Source organism: Schistocerca cancellata, chromosome 3 (assembly GCF_023864275.1).
Source record: "Schistocerca cancellata isolate TAMUIC-IGC-003103 chromosome 3, iqSchCanc2.1, whole genome shotgun sequence".
Lineage (NCBI taxonomy): Eukaryota > Metazoa > Arthropoda > Insecta > Orthoptera > Acrididae > Schistocerca > Schistocerca cancellata.
The window spans coordinates 358,523,449-358,547,112 of NC_064628.1; the positions used below are offsets into that span (position 1 = coordinate 358,523,449).

At 46.0% G+C, this 23,664-nt stretch overlaps 1 protein-coding gene across 1 annotated transcript in view; it reads right to left on the bottom strand.

The window, feature by feature from the left end:
* Positions 1–747: 747 nt before the first annotated feature.
* The window catches only part of LOC126176309 (proline-, glutamic acid- and leucine-rich protein 1-like), a 68,124-nt gene continuing 45,207 nt past the window's right edge, over positions 748–23,664 (bottom strand). The window contains exon 5 of the mRNA XM_049923459.1: positions 748–941. Coding sequence (XP_049779416.1) covers positions 748–941 — 194 coding nt within the window. The remainder of the gene's footprint in view (positions 942–23,664) is intronic.

Here is a 23,664-nt window from a genome sequence, read left to right on the forward strand (position 1 = left end):
GTTAGACAGCGCAATGTGCTGTGTGTGGGAGAGGAACGATACAGAGGCTATGATAGTATCAGAAGTACTACGCGACCTGCCACAAAACACCATTTGTGAGGCAATGGTTCAAGGATACTAACATTCCCAGAATGGACTGGCCTGTGCAGAGCCACGGCTTAAACTCAGTGGAATACATTTAGGATGTATTGGAACGGTGACCCACTCGCCTTCCCTGGATCAGGCTCGTGAGGAAGACTGGGCCACCGTTACTACACGGACAAGCAGACACCTCGTTCCCCCGCAGAGTTCAGCCCTCATATAAGCGAAAGGTGGACACACACCATATCAATGTCTGCTAATAGATGTCCAGACACTTCCGATCACATAGTGCACCTGTGTGTGTGATGAGGATGGTCTCGCCACTTTCACGAATGATGAGGACAACACAGACACCCAGGCCCTGGGCGGAGAAAATGGCCGACCCGGCCGGGAATCGAACCCGGGACCCCATGATCTAGAAGCAGCGACGCTAGCCACTAGACCACGAGCTGCGGACGTGAACGTGTGGACTCGAGAACCGTTATACGGAATGTGCTGCTGTCAATTTCGCAGAGTTGGAGTTGCAGAGGACCCGTGCTTGAGTCGTGTGCAGGGGGTCGGTGCGCGCCTAACAGACTAGGGGCCTGCGGCCACCTGCTGAATGGCTGGAGGCGAGGTACAGAGCTAGTAGCTTGCTAGCTAGCTCGCGCGCGCCAACAGGTTTATTTAGGCGTCCGCTGCCGCTGCCGGCCGCCGGCGCGTTAATGAGCCCGCGGCTCTGCCCGGCTCTCGCCTGGGCGCGCGCATTTGTATTCTATTTGCGTGGCTAATAGCGGCGCGCCGGCTATTCCTGGCGCTCTGCCCGACACCGCCGCTGCCGTCCTGTTGTTGTCTCCTCTCCTCTCCTCTCCTCTCCTCTCCTGTCGCACCGTGTCGCTGTCTGCCCTGCTAACGATGCCACCTCGCGAAACAAATGTCCGCCGCGCACCGCCTGTTAGCAGGCGCGTAGCCAGTCGTGTGTGTTGCCTCCCTCCCTCCCTTCCCCCCCCCCCCCCCCCCCACACACACACACACAGACAGAGAGAGAGAGAGAGAGAGAGAGAGAGAGAGAGAGAGATGGTGAGTTTGATGATTTTGATAAATGGGGACAAACTGCAGGAAACGATCCCTGAAACAAAGAGAAAAAGAAGTCATATGGACGGAACGGAAATGCGTTCCAGGGGCGGTCTATCCACTTGAAGGTGAAGATAAGATCTTACACAGTTTAGATCTCAGTGATACACTGCCGGAAGAAAAAAAAAACTACGCTTTGATAGACGACGTCGAAATTGATCCGATGACGGCATATGCAAACTGGGAGATAGTAGATGTACTGATAATACGAGGGTCACTCCAAAAGAAATGCACACTATTTTGGTAAAAATAGTTTTCATTTTGCATGTGTGAAAGTTTTACAGTTTGTAGATACATCCTTCCCGCTGGTTTTCAAACTTAGTTCAACCTGTTCCCGTAAGTGGCGCCGTCACAGCAGGTCTTCAAGATGGCTACACTTGACGTTCATCAGAAGCAACGAACCGAGCGAGGTGGCGCAGTGGTTAGCACACTGGACTCGCATTCGGGAGGACGACGGTTCAATTCCGTCTCCGGCCATCCTGATTTAGGTTTTCCGTGATTTCCCTAAATAGCTTCAGGCAAATGCCGAGATGGTTCCTTTGAAAGGGCACGGCCGATTTCCTTCCCCATCCTTCCCTCACCCGAGCTTGCGCTCTGTCTCTAATGACCTCGTTGTCGACGGGACGTTAAACACTAATCTGCTCCTCCTCCCTCCTCCTCAGAAGCAGCGTGCGGTCATAGAATTCCTGTGCTGTGAAAACGAGACAGTGGGAAATTTCCATAAGAGGTTGAAAAAGGTATATGGAGATGCTGCTGTCGATCGCAGTACATTTAGTCGGTGGGCAAGCAGTTTACGTGATGAAAGCGGGCACGGCAATATTGAGGATTGTCCTCGCAGCGGGAAGCCTCGTACTGCACACACTCGGATCAATGTGCAGTGTGTTTACGAATTGGTGACTGCTGACAGACGCATCACAGTGAACGAATTGTCACGCTACGTTGGGACAGGGGAAGGAAGTGTTTGCAGAATACTGAAAGTGTTGGCGTTAAAAAAGGTTTGGTGCAGTTGGGTTCCCAGGATGTTGACAGTGGCTCACAAAGAAACAAGAAAAACGGTATGCAGCGAACTTTTGGAACAGTACGAGAATGGTGGAGATGAATTTCTTGGAAGAATTGTGACAGGCGATGAAACATGGCTCCATCATTTTTCACCAAGTGGCAATCAGTGGAGTGGCATCATGCAAATTCACCGAAAGAAAAAAAAAAATCAAAACCACACCTTCTGCTGGAAAAGTTACGGCTACGGTGTTTTTCCATTCCGAAGGACTCCTGCTTGTGGCCATCATGCCAAGTGGAACCACCATAAATTCTGATGCATATGTGACGACATCGAAGAAATTTCAAGTTCGACTGAGTCGTGTTCGAGCACATCGGCAAAAGCAGGATGCTTTTCCTTATGCACGACAATGCACGGCCACATGTCAGTCAAAAAACTATGGAAGCGATCACAAAACTCGGATGGACAACACTGAAACACCCGCCTTACAGTCCTGACCTGGCTTAACGTGACTATCATCTCTTTGGGAGACTGGAAGACTCTGTTCGTGGAACAAGGTTTGAAGATGATGACTTCCTTGTGCACGCTGCCAATCAGTGGCTCCAACAGGCTGGTCCAGAATTTTACCGTGCGGGTATACAGGCGCTGGTTCCAAGATGGCGTAAGGCAGTTGAGGGACATGGAAATTATGTGGAGAAATGAAAATATTGTTCTTAAAGGATGTATCTACACAATGTAAAACTTGCAGACATGTAGAATAAAAGATGGATTTAAAAAAAAAGTGTGCTTTTGTTTTGGAGTGACCCTCGTACTTTTATCGTCGTCCGCCAACAGATAGCATAGTGGAGGTGCTACCAGAGCGCTGTCTGTGGCTGCCCTTCGACAGGGAATGTTCACAGCCAGAAGGCTCAATGTGGTGCGAATGTGTGAGGGAAGCAGGCAACTATGCCACAGAGGCGCATTCGTCCTTCCTACAGCCAACTGGATGAGTCTGAAAGGCGTCTAATTGTGGCATTTCTAGTGGCGGAACCGTCCTGTCGAAGAATTGCCACACAAACTGGATGTGTGCTGCGTCAGTTGTGCAACGACGCTGGTATCAATAGTCACGTGAACATTTTCACACACGTAGACTACGTTCTGGACGTCCGCACAGCACAGACGGCCGCCAGAATCGTCGTGTCGTAACGGCAGCTGTGCCAGATCGTACAGCTACCACAGCACAGATAAGGGGGCTAGTGAAGCCGGGTGTATCAATGCGGAGTTTTGCGAAGAAGTTATTGGCGGTGAGACTACAGGCACGCACATCTTTACCCGTCTTCCTCACACACCACAGCAGCGACTGGTGCAATCAGAGGAACACTTACAAGGAAACCTCCCCATCGCACCCCCCTCAGATTTAGTTATAAGTTGGCACAATGGATAGGCCTTGAAAAACTGAACACAGATCAATCGAGAAAACAGGAAGAAGTTGTGTGGAACTATGAAAAAAATAAGTAAAACATACAAACTGAGTAGTCTATGCCACAATAGGCAACATCAAGGACAATGGGAGGTAAAGAGCGCCGTGGTCCCGTGGTTAGCGAGAGCAGCTACGGAACGGGAGGTCCTAGGTTAAAGTCTTCCCTCGAGTGAAAAGTTTAATTTTTTATTTTCAGTTTATGTGACAAACTCTTATGCTTTCATCACTTTTTTGGGAGTGATTATCACATCCACAAGAAAACCTAAATCGGGCAAGGTAGAAGAATCTGTTTACCCATTCGCTAAGTGTACAAATTAGGTGGGTCGACAACATATTCCTGTCGTGTGACGCACATGCTGTCACCAGTGTCGTATAGAATATATCAGACATGTTTTCCTGTGGAGGAATCGGTTGACCTATGACATTGCGATCAAATGTTTTCGGTTCCCATTGGAGAGGCACGTCCTTCCGTCTACTAATCGCACGGTTTTGCGGTGCGGTCGCAAAACACAGACACTAAACTTATTAAAGTGAACAGAGACGTCAATAAACGAACGGACAGATAATAAATTTGCGAAAATAAAGTAAGTAAAATTTTCAGTCGAGGGAAGACTTGAACCTAGGACCTCCCGTTCCGCAGCTACTCACGCAAACCACGGGACCACGGCGCTCCTGAGCTCACAATCTCCTTGATGTTGCCTATCTTGCGCATGGACTACTCAGTTTGTATATTTTGTTTATTTTTTCCATAGTTCCACACAACTTCTTCCTGTTTTCATGATTGATCTGTGTCCAGTTTTTCAAGGCCTATCCGCTGTGCCAACTTATAACTATGAGGGGGGTGCGATGGGGAGGTTTCCTTGTTAGAAGATTGTATGGCGCAATGTGGTGTTCAGCGATGAAAGCAGCTTCTGGCTGCACGCAAGTGATGGTTGGTTGTTCGTACGACGTAGACCTGGTGAGCGCGTTGCCTCGTAGAGTGCATTCGTCCAAGACACAGTGGCCCTTCCCCAGGCCTTATGGTCTTGGGTGTGGTAAGCTACAACTCTCGTTCTTCTTCGGTGTTTCTGGAGGGGACGCCAATCAGCGCTCGGTACGTGCTGAATGTTGTTAAACTAGTTATTTTGCCGTTCTAGCAGTAGGAAAGATAATGCTCGTCCACATACTGTTCGTGAAACTGAACGTGCTCTGCAAGTCGTGCAGCAGCATCCGTGACGAGCACGATCTCCGAACTTGTCTCCAATCGAGGAGGTGTGAGATATGATGGGATGGCAAGTGACTTGTGCGGCTCGTCAACCAATGACTCTTCCATCTACATGTCGAGCAGGCGAGAAATATCATATCCCAGTCTCGTATTGTTCGTGGAAAGGAGGATTGTCGGTATGCTTCTGTGTGGGCTCTAATCTCTCTGATTTTATCCTCATGGTCTCTTCGCGAGATATACGTAGGAGGGAGCAATATACTGCTTGACTCCTCGGTGAAGATATGTTCTCGAAACTTAAACAAAAGCTCGTACCGAGCTACTGAGCGTCTCTCCTGCGGAGTGTTCCACTGGAGTTTATCTATCATCTCCGTAACGCTTTCGCGATTACTAAATGATCCTGTAACGAAGCGCACTGCTCTCCGTTAGATCTCTCTCTCTTCAATCAAGCCTATCTGGTACGGATGCCACACCGGTCAGCAATATTCAAGCAGTGGGCGAACAAGTGTACTGTAACCTACTTCCTTTGTTTTCGGATTGCATTTCCTTAGGATTCTTCCAATGAATCTCAGTCTGGCATCTGCTTTACCGACGATTAACTTTATATGATCATTCCATTTTAAATCACTCCTAATGCGTACTCCCAGATAATTTATGGAATTAACTGCTTCCAGTTGCTGACCTACTATATTGTAGCTAAATGATAAGGGATCTTTCTTTCTATGTATTCGCAGCACATTACACTTGTCTACATTGAGATTCAATTGCCATTCACTGCACCAGGCGTCAATTAGCTGCAGATCCTCCTGCATTTCAGTACAATTTTCCATTGTTACGACCTCTCGATATACCACAGCATCATCTGCAAAAAGCCTCAGTGAACTTCCGATGCCATCCACAAGGACATTTATGTATATTGTGAATAGCAACGGTCCTGTGACACTCCCCTGCGGCACACCTGAAATCACTCTTACTTCGGAAGACTTCTCTCCATTGAGAATGACATGCTGCGTCCTGTTATCTAGGAACTCCTCAATCCAATCACACAATTGGTGTGATAGTCCATATGCTCTTACTTTGTTGATTAAACGACTGTGGGGAACTGTATCGAACGCCTTGCGGAAGTCAAGAAACACGGCATATACCTGTGAACCTGTGTCTATGGCCCTCTGAGTCTCGTGGACGAATAGCGCGAGCTGAGTTTCACACGATCGTCTTTTTCGAAACCCATGCTGATTCCTACAGAGTAGATTTCCAGTCTCCAGAAAAGTCATTATACTCGAACATAATACGTGTTCCAAAATTCTACAACTGATCGACGTTATAGATATAGGTCAATAGTTCTGGAACCGTGCGACTGCTACGGTCGCAGGTTCGAATCCTGCCTCGAGCATGGATGTGTGTGATGTCCTTAGGTTTAAGTAGTTCTAAGTTCTAGGGGACTGATAATCACAGCTGTTAAGTCCCATAGTGCTCAGAGCCATTTGAACCATCTATAGTTCTGCGCATCTGTTCGACGTCCCGCCTGTCCAGACTATACCAAGTATTAATGTGGGTGTTTTAGCATGGCTCGAGACCTGGTGCCTAAGAACCTCTTGTACTATTGATCTGTAAAAGTAATAATTTCGTGTGCACTGTTGCAACAGTAAATCTTGACTGAGCTGGAAACCTCTATAAGGCAGTACTATTTTTTTTACGGTAGTGTAGTTAGCACACATCAGAAGACGACTAGGCAGTTGGCAATTTTCTGTCTGTGTAAAAGTGTTTCACACCCACACTCCAGAGAGCAGTAATGTTGTCCATGACGACGACGGGCTCACACTTGCGTGCTAAGGGCATCCATCCGCCTCATTGCTGTTGCCGATTCACTGTGTCACGGACGTGTCTCATGTAGTATAGCGCTGAGAGGCGGCGGCTCGGTATACCAACCAGGAACAGGTGTACCTGTTCTTCGAATACAGATAGGCAAATGACAGTGATCGGGAGGCAACACGACTGTACCGGGGAAGGTGTCTATATCCGCCAACAGCAACTTGAACATTAACTGTTTGCAACAGTGTTTCGTCCTTTGTGTGGCACAGACTCACTTATGGGAACAAATGGGATAACTTCATACCAAACACAACTGTACTTAAGAAGACGAAAACGAATAGTAGACTGTAGAAGTCACCGTCATTGGCCACCATCTCTGATGGATTGGTGATCTCCAGCAAATGAGAAACGAGTCTTCCTCCACAATTTTTTTTTTTTATAGTGAAGGAAGCACAGATCACGTGGTGCTCTTCTGAAGCGCTATGAGGATCAGTTAAAGAGGAACCTAAAGGAACTTCCTGGCAAATTAAAACTGTGTGCTGGACCGAGACTCAAACTCGGGAACTTTGCCTTTCGCGGGCAAGTGCTCTACCATCTCAGCTACCCAAGCACGACTCACGACCCGTCTTCACAGATTCAATTCTGCCAGTGCCTCGTCTCCTATCTTCCAAACTTCACAGAAGCTCTTCTGCATACCTTGCAGAACTAGCACTCCTGGAAGAAAGGATATTGCGGAGACATGGCTTAGCCACAGCCTGGGGGATGTTTCCAGAATGGTAAAGGTCCCGAGTTCGAGTCTTGGTCCGGCACACAGTTTTCATGTACCAGGAACTTTCATATCAGCGTACACTCCGCTGTAGAGTGAAAATCTCATTCTGGAAACATCCCCCAGGCTGTGGCTAAGCCATGTCTCCGCTCTGCTAAGCCATCAAACGCATACACACACACACACACACACACACACACACACACACACACACACACACACACACACACACACTCACACTCACACTTGAAATGCGATGCAGTAAAGGAAATACAAGAGATAAATGAAAACTCGGATACGCGTATCAGCCAACTACGTAAGTCTCAAAAGTCCTCGTCGTTGATATACTCGGGCTACTTCACTTTCCTTTAACAGTTAAAGTATTTCAGTAACACTTATAGATACTGAAACAAAGTGTTGGGCAAGTGAGACTTCTCAAAGAGCTGGCTGGTTTTCTGAGTTGTTACACATCTAATTTTGATAGCTACCTTGACACGGAATCACTTCCCCATCTTATTTTTGTATTCATACTCTGAAAACTACTTATGCTGGGGAATAACGATTGACTCCATCCTTCAGCGCAATCTGGACTTTCTCTGATCGTCACTGTCATCTTTGCTGGGCGAGATGTAAGTAGGAGAATCCTGATCCTCGACTCTCCTTGGAATACACGTGTTAGGAACTTTCAACTCCATAACGCACAACGCCAGTCGTGTAGACTCTGTTGCCCACATTGATGAAACACATTCATGAAACATTGCATAGCTATTCTGCGCATCATATCCGTTTCTCGTTAATTGAGTCTGGTTAAATTAGCACACCGACGGATAATTCTAAATTGAAGGGGATCACTGCTGTCGGCTATAGCGGGACATTACACGGAATCAGCGGCGACGAGTGAAACTGTGTACCGTACTGGGATTCTAACCCGGGATCTCCTGCTTACTAGGCAAGTGCGTTAACCACTGCGCCATCCGGGACACAGCGTTATCCCAACTAGGCGGACTATCTCTGCACGCCTCGCGTTCGATCCACATTTCTGCCGAGCGCCACCTACCTGCAGTCCCTGTCCATTATACTCCCATTCGCCACTTTGAAATTCACACAGGTCACATGTATTTCTGCATCCGCAGTGAAGAAGGTAGATCAATTGTCCAGCTAGGCATATCAATTATATGAATGCATGGTGTCTGTACTTTCGGACATGGACGACAGAACACACACCACACTTTTCATATGAAGGATAATTCTCCGAAACGGATCTGCTGGGAACTTTGAGGGGGCGTTCTTCGTGTGTCAGCTAAAGATTCTCGGATTCTTAAAATGAGTTCCTCTGACTTCAGCCTTCCGCATGAGTGATTCATATGATCGTTCTTCAAATTATTTCAGTTGAACCCTCTTGGATAAAAATCGAAGGAGGGACGGGGAATGGCATGTACGGAGTTGTCAAAATAAAACTTATCCAGAAAATATTTGTCAATGGCCTTTCGGCAGTGGTAACATCGGTTCCAGTGAGATCACCGAAGTTAGGTAACATTGCCATTTCGAAGTTGCTGATATGTGAAAAAACAGGCAAGGGATTTTAATTTGATGCCATAAAGTAGCATCTCTTTGAAAATTCTTTGTAGTATTTACATACTGGTTATGACACACGCATTAAAAATAAATACATGAAGTACCATACTTCATTTAACAAAAAGTAAATTTCATTTTATCCCTGTTGGATCTTCTGAAATCTGCAGCTGTTAATTATAGTTGGCGAACGATGCAACCAGTCACAAATACTTTTTGAATGTTTTATTTTATTGCCATAACCAGTTTTGGGCTACCATACCCATCACAAGATAACTAACATATTTCGTTACGTAGATGTTTCCGTTAACAGCATGTTGTCTGCTCCACAATAAATTCCAGTAGATGGCGGTTCTTTTTGTTGTGGTCCATTTGGTTTTTATAGCTTCATGTACATGTTCTTGAATACCACCACAACACACACATTGTGCCAGCCGCTGTGGTCGAGCGGTTCTAGGCGCTTCAATCTGGAACCGCGCGACCGCTATGGTCGCAGGTTCGAATCCTGCCTCGGGCATGGATGTGTGTGATGCCCGTAGGTTAGTTGGGTGTAAGTAGTTCTAGGTTCTAGGTTCAAATGGTTCAAATGGCTCTGAGCACTATGGGACTCAACTGCTGTGGTCAGAAGTCCCCTAGAACTTAGAACTACTTAAACCTAACTAACCTAAGGACATCACATACACCAATGCCCGACGCAGGATTCGAACCTGCGACCGTAGCAGCAGCCTGGTTCCGGACTGAAGCCCCTAGAACCACTCGCAAACGCTGTCGGGCTGGGTTAGTACTTGGACGGGTGATGCACTCAGCCTTTGTGAGGCAAACTGAGGAGCTACTTGATTGAGAAGTAGCGTCTCCGGTCTCGTGAACTGACATGCGACCAGGAGAGCTGTGTGCTGACCAGATGCCCTTCCATATCCGCACCCAGTGACGCCTGTGGGATGAGGATGACACGGCGGCCGGTCGGTGCCGTTGGGCCTTTCAAGGCGCGTTCGGACGGAATTTTAGTTTAGAAAATATTTACAACAATACTGACGCGGGATTGAGACTCATTAATGAACTTCATAGAAGATGGAAGCTTCGATTCAGCGCTGTTCTCAGTTTATCAAACGGTGAAACACACGTAGGAGCTCTGTGCGAGGGGTAGCAGAAATAGCGAAATAGCTCTTCCTGTGTGTGAGGAGTATTTGAGTACACACGACCCTCCAGTTTAGCCCACAGGTAAAAATCACGGTGGAGAGGTCAGGCGATCGAAGAGGTCAGGAAAGTAAACTGCCTCTGCCGCTTGCCCTCTCATCACCGAACACGTAATGGATTCGCGACGATGTTGCCAAGTCGGTGCTCTGTCTAGCTGAAAATCATCTTCTGGCAGTTGATCCACGTATGGATTAAACAGTTCCTGGACATAAAGGTTAGCATTAACAGTGTGGTGAAAGAATTGTGTTACTGCGCGGACGCTAGACATTGCGCGCCGTATACCAACCTTGAGATTATGCAACGGCTCCTCGAAATACTAATGGGGACTTTCTGGTGCATAATGACGCATGTATTGTGAGTTCACATTCCCCGACAGGCTGAACCAGACATCCTCTGAAGAAATCGAAAAACTAAGGACCTCAGTAACCACCAGCAGACGTGTGACTGACGGGTTGGGGCATGAAATCGCGGTGCCCCTCATTTTCTGTTACGTGTATTTCTCCTGTTTGTTAACAAGGGACAGTTCGGCGTCAGTCTTATAAGTACTACGTTGAGGCATAGGTTCGTAGTGTTTTTGCTGGTATTCCGGTTGCCAAGTATTTATTTTTTTATTGTCATTTTTTATTTGTAGTTCACGCTTGCCATATGAGATGACGTATTTTGTCGATTGGAGATAGAGGAGCTGTGAACGCTAGAAAAAGGAGTGGCAAATGGAGAAATTGGAACATTTCTGACAAAGCGAGTTCGTTTTTATTTTAGTTTGTTTACAAAACAAATATTTCCGACATACTCTTCTGTTAGAGTTCAGTAGAAGAATGATAGCAGTGGAGGAAGCCAGAAACATTTGCGCCGTGTATTGGAATAATGCCCTTGGAAAGGGCACGACAAACAATGGTTTTCTCGCTTGAAAGAGGATCATTCTGACATTAGTGACTCTCCACGTTCAGGAAGACCTTCGGATTTGAAGAAGATCATTAATCCACAGTGGCCCACTTCAGTGTACTCGAGAACTGAGAAAAACGGTGAGCTGTGATCATTCCACCATCGTGCGACATTTGCATGCAAAATGGGGAAGGTTCAAAAATAGGGTGTAGGGACGCCGAATGCTCTAAGCCAAAATTACAAAAATCAGGTGGTGGCCAAATTGCGTCTCTGTTTGCTGATCATCAACTGGCTCGTGAACAGCACCCACCAGCCGGCCGTTGTGGTCGAGCGGTTCTAAGCGCTTCAGTCCGGAACCGCGCTGCTGCTACGGTCGCAGGTTCGAATCCTGCCTCGGGCATGGATGTGTGTGATGTCCTTAGGTTAGTTTGGTTTAAGTAGTTCTAAGTTCTAGGGGACTGATGACCACAGATGTTAAGTCCCATAGTGCTGAGAGCCATTTTGAACCATTTTGAGCACCGAACATTGCTGTCTTTACTGACGACGGAAAATAATAAAAAGACCTGCGCTTATCCACGAGAGATGATTTTGTGCATCTAATAGCACAGCGACGGTGTGGTGTACTAGAAATTGCTTTTCCAAGGTGTAACCATCACTAATGACATTTATTGGCGACAAATGAGTCGTCTAGCAGGCGCAATCCAATAGCAACGACTCAGAAGACTGTGTGAAGTAATGCTACTCCACGATAGCACTCGCCCGCATTCTGATAGAATGTCAAACGTCATACAGGAGCTGGGTAGGAAAGTCATTCTGCATCCATTTGATCTTGTGTCCTCAGACTTTCACCTCTTCCTCTCTCTATCGAACAGCCTTCAGGGAACTTACTTTCCGTATGAAAATGCGCTCCGTACCTGGCTTAGCGCATTCTTCGCCTCAGAAACAACGTGGTTTCTGCAGCCGCGGAATCGAAAAGTTACCCCACCGTTATAAGACTTGTAAATGGTCAAGGAGAGTATAATACTGATGAGTAAAGTGTCAGTCATGTGTATCTGCTGTGTTTATTGAACTTAAGGAAAAACGCACCAATCTAATACTTTTCGGGCCAATTTCGCTAAACCTGCATTAGGAAGGAAAATGAAATGTTTTGGCATATAGTATCGCAAGTCATTGCATTTTCTCTACAGATATTCAGATTTTTTACAAATTGTCAGCGAGAAAAGCCAACTATCGAAGTACTGCTTCGGGAAGACCGGCGTGTTCGTGTTAGAACGTGTCTAGATCCCATTTCACTGCTGACACGAATCAAAGACGAGTTTAAAATTAATGAATAAGAGATCAGGTCGTTTGTCACGAAATCAAGAGAAGCTCGCATACCGAGCAGGATGGGCCTGGTGCACAAAGCTGTCTACGACATAGTGGCCTTAATAATAGAGAATGTCACCTTGCACGCAGCCCCGTGAATTGGAGTTGGCACCGCAGCGCGAAAATGATACATTACAGTCCTTCCGAGAGACCTCGGCAGTAAAGATCGGCCAACGGGCGACTGCTAAATAAAGCGCGGAGGAACGCAGGAGTGGAAGGCATTTCCCGGAGGCCCTGCTGTCAGCGCGGCAGCGCCTGCTGTGTTGAGGAGCGGCGTGGAGCGGTTCCGCCAGCTGGCAGCGACTCACCGTGCCGGGCCCAGCTGAAGAGGTATGCAGGCCAAAGAGCGAGTCCAGCCTCCAGGCGGCGGTCAAAAGTGTAGGGGACGAAGAATTTCTTCTAGACATCCTTAGGTACGGAATGCACCCTTCTGCAGCTGTGGCCGTAAAACGACAGACAACAGAGCGATTGTTTGTCCGGTAAGAGAACGTGTTTGGGTGTGCGTATCAGTGAGGTTTCACCCACTAATGTTCTGCTGTATTTCTCGAGATTATTAGCATTATTATTATTATTATTATTATTATTATTATTATTATGTTGTTGTTATTGTTGTTCTACATCTACACGCATACTCCGCAAGCCATCTGATGGTGTGTGACGGAGGGTACCTTGAGTACCTCTATCGGTTCTCCCTTCTGTTCCAGTCTCGTATTGTTCGGGGAAAGGAGGATTGTCTGTATGCTTCTGTGTGGGCTCTAATCTCTCTGATTTTATCCTCATGGTCTCTTCGCGAGATACACGTAGGAGGGAGCAACATACTGCTTGACTCCTCGGTGCAGGTATGTTCTCGAAACTTCAACAAAAGCCCGTACCGAGCTACTGAGCGTCTCTCCTGCAGAATCTTCCACTGGAGTTTATCTACCATCACCGTAACGCTTTCGCGATTACTAAATGATCCTATAACGAAGCGCGCTGCCCTCCGTTGGATCTTCTCTATCGCTTCTATCAACCCTATCTGGTACGGATGCCACACTGCCGAGCAGTATTCAAGCAGTGGGCGAACAAGCGTACTGTAACCTGCTTCCTTTGTTTTCGGATTGCATTTTCTTAGGATTCTTCCAATGAATCTGTCTGGCATCTGCTTCACCAACGATCAACTTTATATGATCATTCCATTTTAAATCACTCCTAATGCCTACTCCCAGATAATTTATGGTATTAACTGCTTCCAGTTGCCGACCTGCTATATTGTAGCTAAAGGATAAGGGATCTTTCTTTCTATGTATTCGCAGCACATTACACTTGTCTACATTGAGACTCAATTGCCATTCCCTGCACCAGGCGTCAATTAGCTGCAGATCCTCCTGCATTTCAGTACAATTTTCCATTGTTACAACATCTCGATATACCACAGCATCATCCGCAAAAAGCCTCAGTAAACTTCCGATGTCATCAACAAGGTCATTAATGTATATTGTGAATAGCAACGGTGCTACGACACTACCCTGCGGCACACCTGAAATCACTCTTCCTACGGAAGACTTCTCTCCATTGAGAATGACATGCTGCGTTCTGTTATCTAGGAACTCTTCAATCCAATCACACAATTGGTCTGATAGTCCATATGCTCTTACTTTGTTGATTAAACGACTGTGGGGAACTGTATTGAACGCCTTGCGGAAGTCAAGAAACACGGCATCTACCTGTGAACCCGTGTCTATGGCCCTCTGAGTCTCGTGGACGAATAGCGCGAGCTGGGTTTCACATGACCGTCTTTTTCGAAACCCATGCTGATTCCTACAGAGTAGATTTCTAGTCTCCATAAAAGTCATTATACTCGAACATAATACGTCTTCCAAAATTCTACAACTGATAGACGTTAGAGATAGAGGTCTATAGGTTTGCACATCTGTTCGACGTCCCTTCTTGAAAACGGGGATTACCTGGGCCCTTTCCCAATCCTTTGGAACGCTACGCTCTTCTAGAGACCTACGGTACACCGCTGGAAGAAGGGGGGCAAGTTCCTTCGCGTACTCTGTGTAAAATTGAACTGGTATCCCATCAGGTCCAGAGGCCTTTCCTCTTTTGAGCGATTTTAATTGTTTCTCTATCCCTCTGTCGTCTATTTCGATATCTACCATTTTGTCATCTGTGCGACAATCTAGAGAAGGAACTATAGTGCAATCTTCCTCTGTGAAACAACTTTGGAAAAAGACATTTAGTATTTCGGCCTTTAGTCTGTCATCCTCTGTTTCAGTATCATTTTGGTCACAGAGTGTCTGGACATTTTGTTTTGATCCATAACACCAAAATTTCTTCAGATTTTCTGCCAAGTCAGTACATAGAACTTTACTTTCGAATTCATTGAACGCCTCTCGCATAGCCCTCCTCACTCTACATTTCGCTTCGAGTAATTTTTGTTTGTCTGCAAGGTTTTGGCTATGTTTATGTTTGCTGTGAAGTTCCCTTTGCTTCCTCAGCAGTTTTCTAACTCGGTTGTTGTACCACGGTGGCTCTTTTCCATCTCTTACGATCTTGCTTGGCACATACTCATCTAACGCATATTGTACGATGGTTTTGAACTTTGTCCACTGATCCTCAACACTATCTGTACTTCAGACAAAACTTTTGTGTTGAGCCGTCAGGTACTCTGTAACTGCTTTTGCTAAACAGAAAAATCTTCTCACCTTTCTTAATATTTCTATTTACGGCTGAAATCATCGATGCAGTGACCGCTTTATGATCGCTGATTCCCTGTTCTTCGTTAACTGTTTCAAATAGTTCGGGTCTGTTTGTCACCAGAAGGTCTAATATGTTATCGCCACGAGTCGGTTCTCTGTTCAACTGCTCAAGGTAGTTTTCAGATAAAGCGCTTTAAAAAATTTCACTGGATTCTTTGTCCCTGCCACCCGTTATGAACGTCTGAGTCTCCCAGTCTATATCCGGCAAATTAAAATCTCCACCCAGAACTATAACATGGTGGGGAAATCTACTCGAAATATTTTCCAAATTATCCTTCAGGTGCTCAGCCACAACAGCTGCTGAGCCAGGGGGCCTATAGAGACATCCAATTACAACGTCTGAGCCTGCTTTAACCGTGACCTTCACCCAAATTATTTCACATTTCGGATCTCCGTCAATTTCCTTAGATACTATTGCACTTCTTATCGCTATAAACACGCCTCCCCCTTCACTGTCCAGCCTGTCTCTGCGGTATACATTCCAATCTGAGTTTAGAATTTCATTACTGTTTGCATCTGGTTTCAGCCAACTTTCTGTCACTGGGCCTTGTGATCGTTTATTAATGAGAGCAGTTCTGGGACCTTTCTGTAGACGCTCCTGCAGTTTACTATTAACACATAAATATTGTTATTCCCTGTTGCATTTTGCCTACTCCTACCTTGCCGCGTCTCAGGAGGCGTCTTGTCGGGCCTAGGGAGGGAATTCTCTAACCTAAAAAACCCACATGTGCACTCCACACGTACTCCGCTACCCTTGTAGCCGCTTCCGGCGTGTAGTGCACGCCTGACCTATTCTGGGGGACCCTACATTTCTCCACCCGATAGCGGAGGTCGACAAATTTGCACCCCAGATCTCCGTAGAATCGTCTGAGCCTCTGGTTTAAGCCTTCTGCTCGGCTCCAAACCAGAGGACCGCGATCGGTTCTGGGAACGCTACTACAAATAGTAAGCTCAGATTCCACCCCGCGAGCGAGGTGGTTATTGTCTTCAGTCCTGAGACGGGTTTGATGCATCTCTCCATGCTACTCTATCCTGTGCAAGCTTCTTCATCTCCCAGTACATACTGCAGCCTACATCTTTCTGAATCTGCTTAGTGTACTCATCTCTTGGTCTCCCTCTACGATTTTTACCCTCCACGCTGCCCTCCAGTACTAAATGGGTGATCCCTTGATGCCTCAGAACATGTCCTACCAACCGATCCCTTCTTCTAGTCAAGCTGTGCCACAAACTCCTCTTCTACCCAATTCTATTCAATAGCTCCTCATCAGTTACGTGATCTACGCATCTAATCTTCAGCATTCTTCTGTAGCACCATATTTCGAAAGCTTCTATTCTCTTCTTGTCTAAACTATTTATCGTCCATGTTTCACTTCCATACATGGCTACACTCCATACAAATACTTTCAGAAACGACTCCCTCAAACCTAAATCTATACTCGATGTTAACACATTTCTCTTCTTCAGAAACACTTTCCTTGCCATTGCCAGTCTACATTTTATATCCTCTCTACTCCGACCATCATCAGTTATTTTGCTTCCCAAATAGCAAAACTCCTTTACTACTTTAAGTGTCTCATTTCCTAATCTAATTCCCTCAGCATCAACCGACTTAATTCGACTAAATTGCTTTATCCACGTTTTGCTTTTGTTGATGTACATATTATATCCTCCTTTCAAGACCCTGTCCATTCCCTTCCGCTACTATACCAAGTCCTTTGCTGTCTCTGACAGAATTACAATGTCATCGGCGAACCTCAACGTTTTTATTTCTGCTCCATGGATTTTAATACAGACTCCGAATTTTTCTTTTGTTTCCTTCACTGCTTGCTCAGTATACAGATTGAATAACATCGGGGAGAGGCTACAACCCTGTCTCACTCCCTTCCCAACCACTGCTTCCCTTTCGTGCTCCTCGACTTTCATAACTGCCATCTGGTTTCTGTACAAATTGTAAATAGCCTTTCGCTCCCTGTATTTTACCCCTGCCACCTTTAGAATTTGAAAGAGAGTATTCCAGTCAACATTGTCGAAAACTTTCTCTAAGTCTATAAATGCTAGAAACGTAGGTTTGCCTTTCCTTAATCTTCCTTCTAAGATAAGTCGTAAGGTCAGTATTGCCTCACGTGTTCCAACATTTCTACGGAATCCAAACTGATTTTCCCCGAGGTCGGCTTCTACCAGTTTATCCATTCGTCTGTAAAGAATTCGTGTTAGTATTTTGCAGCCGTGGCTTATTAAACTGATAGGTAATTTTCACATCTGTCGACACCTGCTTTCTTTGGGATTTGGATTATTATATTCTTCTTGAAGTCTGAGGGTATTTCGCCTGTCTCATACATCTTGCTCACCAGATGGTAGAGTTTTGTCAGGACTGGCTCTCCCAAGGCCGTCAGTAGTTCTAATGGAATGTTGTCTACTCCCGGGGCCTTGTTTCCACTCAGGTCTTTCAGTGCTCTGTCAAACTCTTCACACAGTATCATATCTCCCATTTCATCTTCATCAACATCCTTTTCCATTTCCATAATATTGTCCTCAAGTACATCGCCCTTGTATAGACCCTCTATATACTCCTTCCACCTTTCTGCTTTCCCTTCTTTGCTTAGAACTGGTTTTCCATCCGAACTCTTGATATTCATGCAAGTGGTTCTCTTTTCTCCAAAGGTCTCATTAATTTTCCTGTAGGCAGTATCTACACTCCTGGAAATGGAAAAAGAACACATTGACACCGGTGTGTCAGACCCACCATACTTGCTCCGGACACTGCGAGAGGGCTGTACAAGCAATGATCACACGCACGGCACAGCGGACACACCAGGAACCGCGGTGTTGGCCGTCGAATGGCGCTAGCTGCGCAGCATTTGTGCACCGCCGCCGTCAGTGTCAGCCAGTTTGCCGTGGCATACGGAGCTCCATCGCAGTCTTTAACACTGGTAGCATGCCGCGACAGCGTGGACGTGAACGGTATATGCAGTTGAAGGACTTTGAGCGAGGGCGTATAGTGGGCATGCGGGAGGCCGGGTGGACGTACCGCCGAATTGCTCAACACGTGGGGCGTGAGGTCTCCACAGTACATCGATGTTGTCGCCAGTGGTCGGCGGAAGGTGCACGTGCCCGTCGACCTGGGACCAGACCGCAGCGACGCACGGATGCACGCCAAGACCGTAGGATCCTACGCAGTGCCGTAGGGGACCGCACCGCCACTTCCCAGCAAATTAGGGACACTGTTGCTCCTGGGGTATCGGCGAGGACCATTCGCAACCGTCTCCATGAAGCTGGGCTACGGTCCCGCACACCGTTAGGCCGTCTTCCGCTCACGCCCCAACATCGTGCAGCCCGCCTCCAGTGGTGTCGCGACAGGCGTGAATGGAGGGACGAATGGAGACGTGTCGTCTTCAGCGATGAGAGTCGCTTCTGCCTTGGTGCCAATGATGGTCGTATGCGTGTTTGGCGCCGTGCAGGTGAGCGCCACAATCAGGACTGCATACGACCGAGGCACACAGGGCCAACACCCGGCATCATGGTGTGGGGAGCGATCTCCTACACTGGCCGTACACAACTGGTGATCGTCGAGGGGACACTGAATAGTGCACGGTACATCCAAACCGTCATCGAACCCATCGTTATACCATTCCTAGACCGGCAAGGGAACTTGCTGTTCCAACAGGACAATGCACGTCCGCATGTATCCCGTGCCACCCAACGTGCTCTAGAAGGTGTAAGTCAACTACCCTGGCCAACAAGATCTCCGGATCTGTCCCCAATTGAGCATGTTTGGGACTGGATGAAGCGTCGTCTGACGCGGTCTGCACGTCCAGCACGAACGCTGGTCCAACTGAGGCGCCAGGTGGAAATGGCATGGCAAGCCGTTCCACAGGACTACATCCAGCATCTCTACGATCGTCTCCATGGGAGAATAGCAGCCTGCATTGCTGCGAAAGGTGGATATACACTGCACTAGTGCCGACATTGTGCATGCTCTGTTGCCTGTGTCTATGTGCCTGTGGTTCTATCAGTGTGATCATGTGATGTATCTGACCCCAGGAATGTGTCAATAAAGTTTCCCCTTCCTGGGACAATGAATTGACGGTGTTCTTATTTCAATTTCCAGGAGTGTATCTTACCCCTAGTGAAATGCGCCTCTATATCCTTAAATCTGTCCTCTAGCGTTCCCTCCTTAGCCATTTTGCACTTCCTGTCAGTCTCATTTTTGAGACGTTTGTATTCCTTTTTGCCTGCTTCATTTACTGCATTTTTGTAGTGCCCTATGCACATATAAGAAACTGAAACACTTGGCTTTTAGATTTATTCATTAACAACATTGCAGCTACAGTACAACATGTCGACTACATTACTGCAGTGTTATTTCTGCAGTGTAGTTTATTATCTTCACAAATTAATGGCAGCATGGTAATTTTAGTGTAGTTAATTTAATAGGTAAGCTGTACCCAAGGTAATGAGCAATGAATAGGAATTCAAAGTATGCCTGGCTTTGATTGCTAAGCTGAAAGTATTATCTTCACCTCCTTAGCATAACACGTATTAGGTGTGGCATGGTAGTTTAATTGCACACCATTCCGCGTGTTCGTCGAGGATGGGCTGTCGTTTTATGGCCTTAGCTCCACACGCTGCTTTTACGACTGGTGGTCATTTGGAAAATTTTGCCTGAGTCGAGGCCCCTCTAGTCGGGTCTAATCTAAACAGGCTGTTTTTCTCCAACCTGTAAAATACCTGCTGTCTCTCATCGACGACAAGTTTGAAAAAGGCTTCCCAGTGTTAAGGAACTCCGAAATTGTGCAGCGTGTGGCGAGCTGTGGGCTGTAACGTGCTGGGAAGTAAAATTTGACGTTTGCACCAGAAAATACTCTTACTTGGAAACATCAGTTCAAATGAATTACCATAAAAATTCAGATATTTCACCTCGCTTTTTATCAAAAAAAGATTTATCATGGGAGCAGAATGAATGCCTCTTACAGCTCAAAAAATTTTTGAAAAATGGAGAGGTTGAGAATGCTGCTTAGTGAGTAATATTAATTTAGCGAAAAGACTTCCCTATTAAAACAGTATTCAAGCAAATGAGAAACAACTTAAAAACGTTGAGATATCAATAACATAATTACAGGAAGTATGTAAAGCGAAATTTAATTAGCTGTTGTGTTCGCTGTCCACTAGTTCAATCTGTTTCAGAAACACAGTATTAAAGCAGAGAAAAAAATTAGACATATTGATGAGGAAAAGCATTCAGTAAGGTTTAAGAACTGGCTCAGATCAACCAGTGAGCCATCACACCCAACGATTACAACAAGTGGACCCAGTACGGATTCGGAAGGAGGACGGTTCAAATCCGCGTCCGGCCATCCGGATTTAGATTTCCCGTGATTTCCCTAAATCGTTTCAGGTAAATGCCGGGATGGTTCCTTTGAAAGGGCACGGCCGATTTCCTTCTCTAATCCGATGGTACCGATGACCTCTCTACGCTATTAGTTCCCCTCCCCTAAATCAACCAACCAACCCAAAGCAACTTATAAGTACGATTACGAAAGTGAGACCCCAGCTATTTCACTAACAAGTGTGCTCAAAATACTGAACTTCAAAGTCCAAGAATCGTAAACTGCAAGCAAATGCCCATATTGTATCGAGAAATTTAAAAGTGACGATTATTGGTCAAATAAAATGTGCATTAAAATTTTTTCTGTTTAAACAAATCAGCAACATTAAAAGCGGTACCAATGACTTACTGACTGAAAGACTCAGCTGCCTCATTAATGGACTTAAGAAATAAATGAATAAATCAATACGTAAATAAATAAAGAACTAGGAACCTTTATTTTACCCTTGCACTGTACTCGTCTAGCAGACACTTGTTAAACGCATGCACACTAAAAGGCAAGTGCTACCGTTGCACGTCGGTAAAACAACGCAGTTGCTAGTACACCTCCCTTTCAAGTGAGTGCGCTTGGAAACTGAGAACAAGCACGCCACAGGACCAAGGAAGCAGCTCACGTAACATACCCATGTGCGTTCGCTATTGCACTCTAACCGTATACCCACAGACCAAGCAGAAAAGGCGAACCAAGGCGTATTGGAACTCCAGTGTGGTGCTTCTCAGACAAGTGAGCTTAGCAGTCCAAGACCCACTCGCAAGACGGCGAAGTGCCAAGAAATGCTCGTAGGTTCACAGCGCCACGGAATGACCAATTGTGACTCGCCAGGAACTTTCTTCTTCCTACCGGCAAGACTGAACTGACCAAGAGATAAAGCAGCTCGGTATCAGTCACCACGCGCGCCCTCTGTAGAGACGCCAAAGATATAGCGTCGCACTTCCGATGAGCAATCAATAGTCTGAACGGTACACTTCCGCTGTGGTAGCATGCCACGGTGCTTAGTACCAACGCGAAATTACGTACATTATTTACGTACATGTATTCAGTGCGAGACTAACTTCTGCAAACATTAACAATAACGATCAGATGGATTATCCTGAAGGATCTTTTTTATTTTATAGAGTGCTGAAAAAAGGAAACTTCCATAAGGGAGCACCTTGATAGAGCGACCAATATTAGGAGAGTGAATGTACCGGGTGGTTATAACTAAACTTTCCGTATTTAATACATCATAACACGAAAACTAATTACCATTCGATTACCAAACTTCGCAGCATTAATTTTCAGAATATGGGGTGCATGATTTTCATGCGTCACAGCGCCACAATCCAGTTCCAACTATAGCCATCGTGATACATAGTCTAACACACCTGACCAGACGGCGTCCACTTGTTGACGTGTCAACATGATCTTGGACAAAACTAGCAGGGCATTATTGGCGAAGCTCTATTAGCAAAGCGACAGTAATGCTCCAGCCGTACTTACAGAATATCGCCGTCTGAAAGGATTACGGTAGGGTTCTCTTTCTCCACCTGCTGTGCGGAGCATGATGTAATAGTTCGAATCAACAAAAAAATTTAGAAATTTGCGGTAAGGTCTTATGGGACCAAACAGCTGAGCTCATCTATCTTAAACTAACTTACGCTGCCGGCCGGTGTGGCCGAGCGGTTCTAGGCGCTTCAGGCTCAAAGCCATTTTAACTTACGCTATGGACAACACACACACACACACACACACACACACACACACACACACACACACGCGCGCGCGCGGAAAAGGCGAACCAAGGCGTTTTTACATTAATGCTATCAAGTTTCGTACTCGTACGGTAATTTCCGTGTGATCAAATAGTCCGTATAAATTTGAAAACTTAATAAACCACGGAATAATGTAGGTAGAGAGGTAAAAATTGACACACATACTTGGAATGACATGGTGTTTTATTAGAACAAAAAAAGTTGACAATGTCCGACAGATGGCGCTGGACAGCAAAAAGTCAGTGACTGCGCATGACAATCGTGTATAAAAGGAGCTGTAATGAGAGAGAGAATCAGCCTGGCTGATAAACACCTGCTGGAACGCACAATGTTTATGCAGGATGGCGCTCCACCCTATATTGCTAGACGCGTGAAAGACCTCTTGCGCGCGTCGTTTGGTGGTGATCGTGTGCTCAGCCGCCACTTTCGTCATGCTTGGCCTCCCAGGTCCCCAGACCTCAGTCTGTGCGATTATTGGCTTTGGGGTTACCTGAAGTCGCAAGTGTATCGTGATCGACCGACATCTCTAGGGATGCTGAAAGACAACATCCGACGCCAATGCCTCACCATAACTCCGGACATGCTACACAGTGCTGTTCACAACATTATTCCTCGATTACAGCTATTTTTGAGGAATGATGGTGGACATATTGAGGATTTCGTGTAAAGATCATCATCTTTGCTTTGTCTTATTTTATTATGCTAATTATTGCTATTCTGATCAGATGAAGCGGCATATGTCGGACATTTTGTAAACTTTCGTGTTTTTTTTTTTTTTGTTCTAATAAAACCCCATGTCATTCCAAGCACGTATGTCAATTTGTACCTCTCTATCTACATTATTCCGTGATTCATTCAGTTTTCAAATTTATACTCACTTTTTGATCACCCGGTACTTTCCGTGTAATAACGTGTTAAATAGAAAAACTTTAATTATAACCACCCGGTACACTGAAGTACAGAGTATTTCACATGTGATGCAAGCAATGGTGGAACAGCTCTTGGTAGGTAGGCGCTGAGCATTGCATGACACTTTGGCCAGTGTCACTGTTAGCATATCGGTTGTAGCCAACATGGAGAAAATCGTTCAACCATGCAGCTCTACAGGCTGTTGTCATTAGCACCTGCTCACACTGGTGTGCACAGACCCAAACTGAAACATCAAAAAGTATCGACTGACCGATTCAAATGATATTGCTCGGCGTCAGCACTGCATCTGGCTGTTGCAGTCTTTGTGTGATGGGGAGGTTGATGTGAAATGTTCTTTTTATATCTTTGTCAGTCACATCAAAAGCCATTGTTTAATGTGAAAAGTGGGGTGCGGTGTCCAGTTACTGGACAGA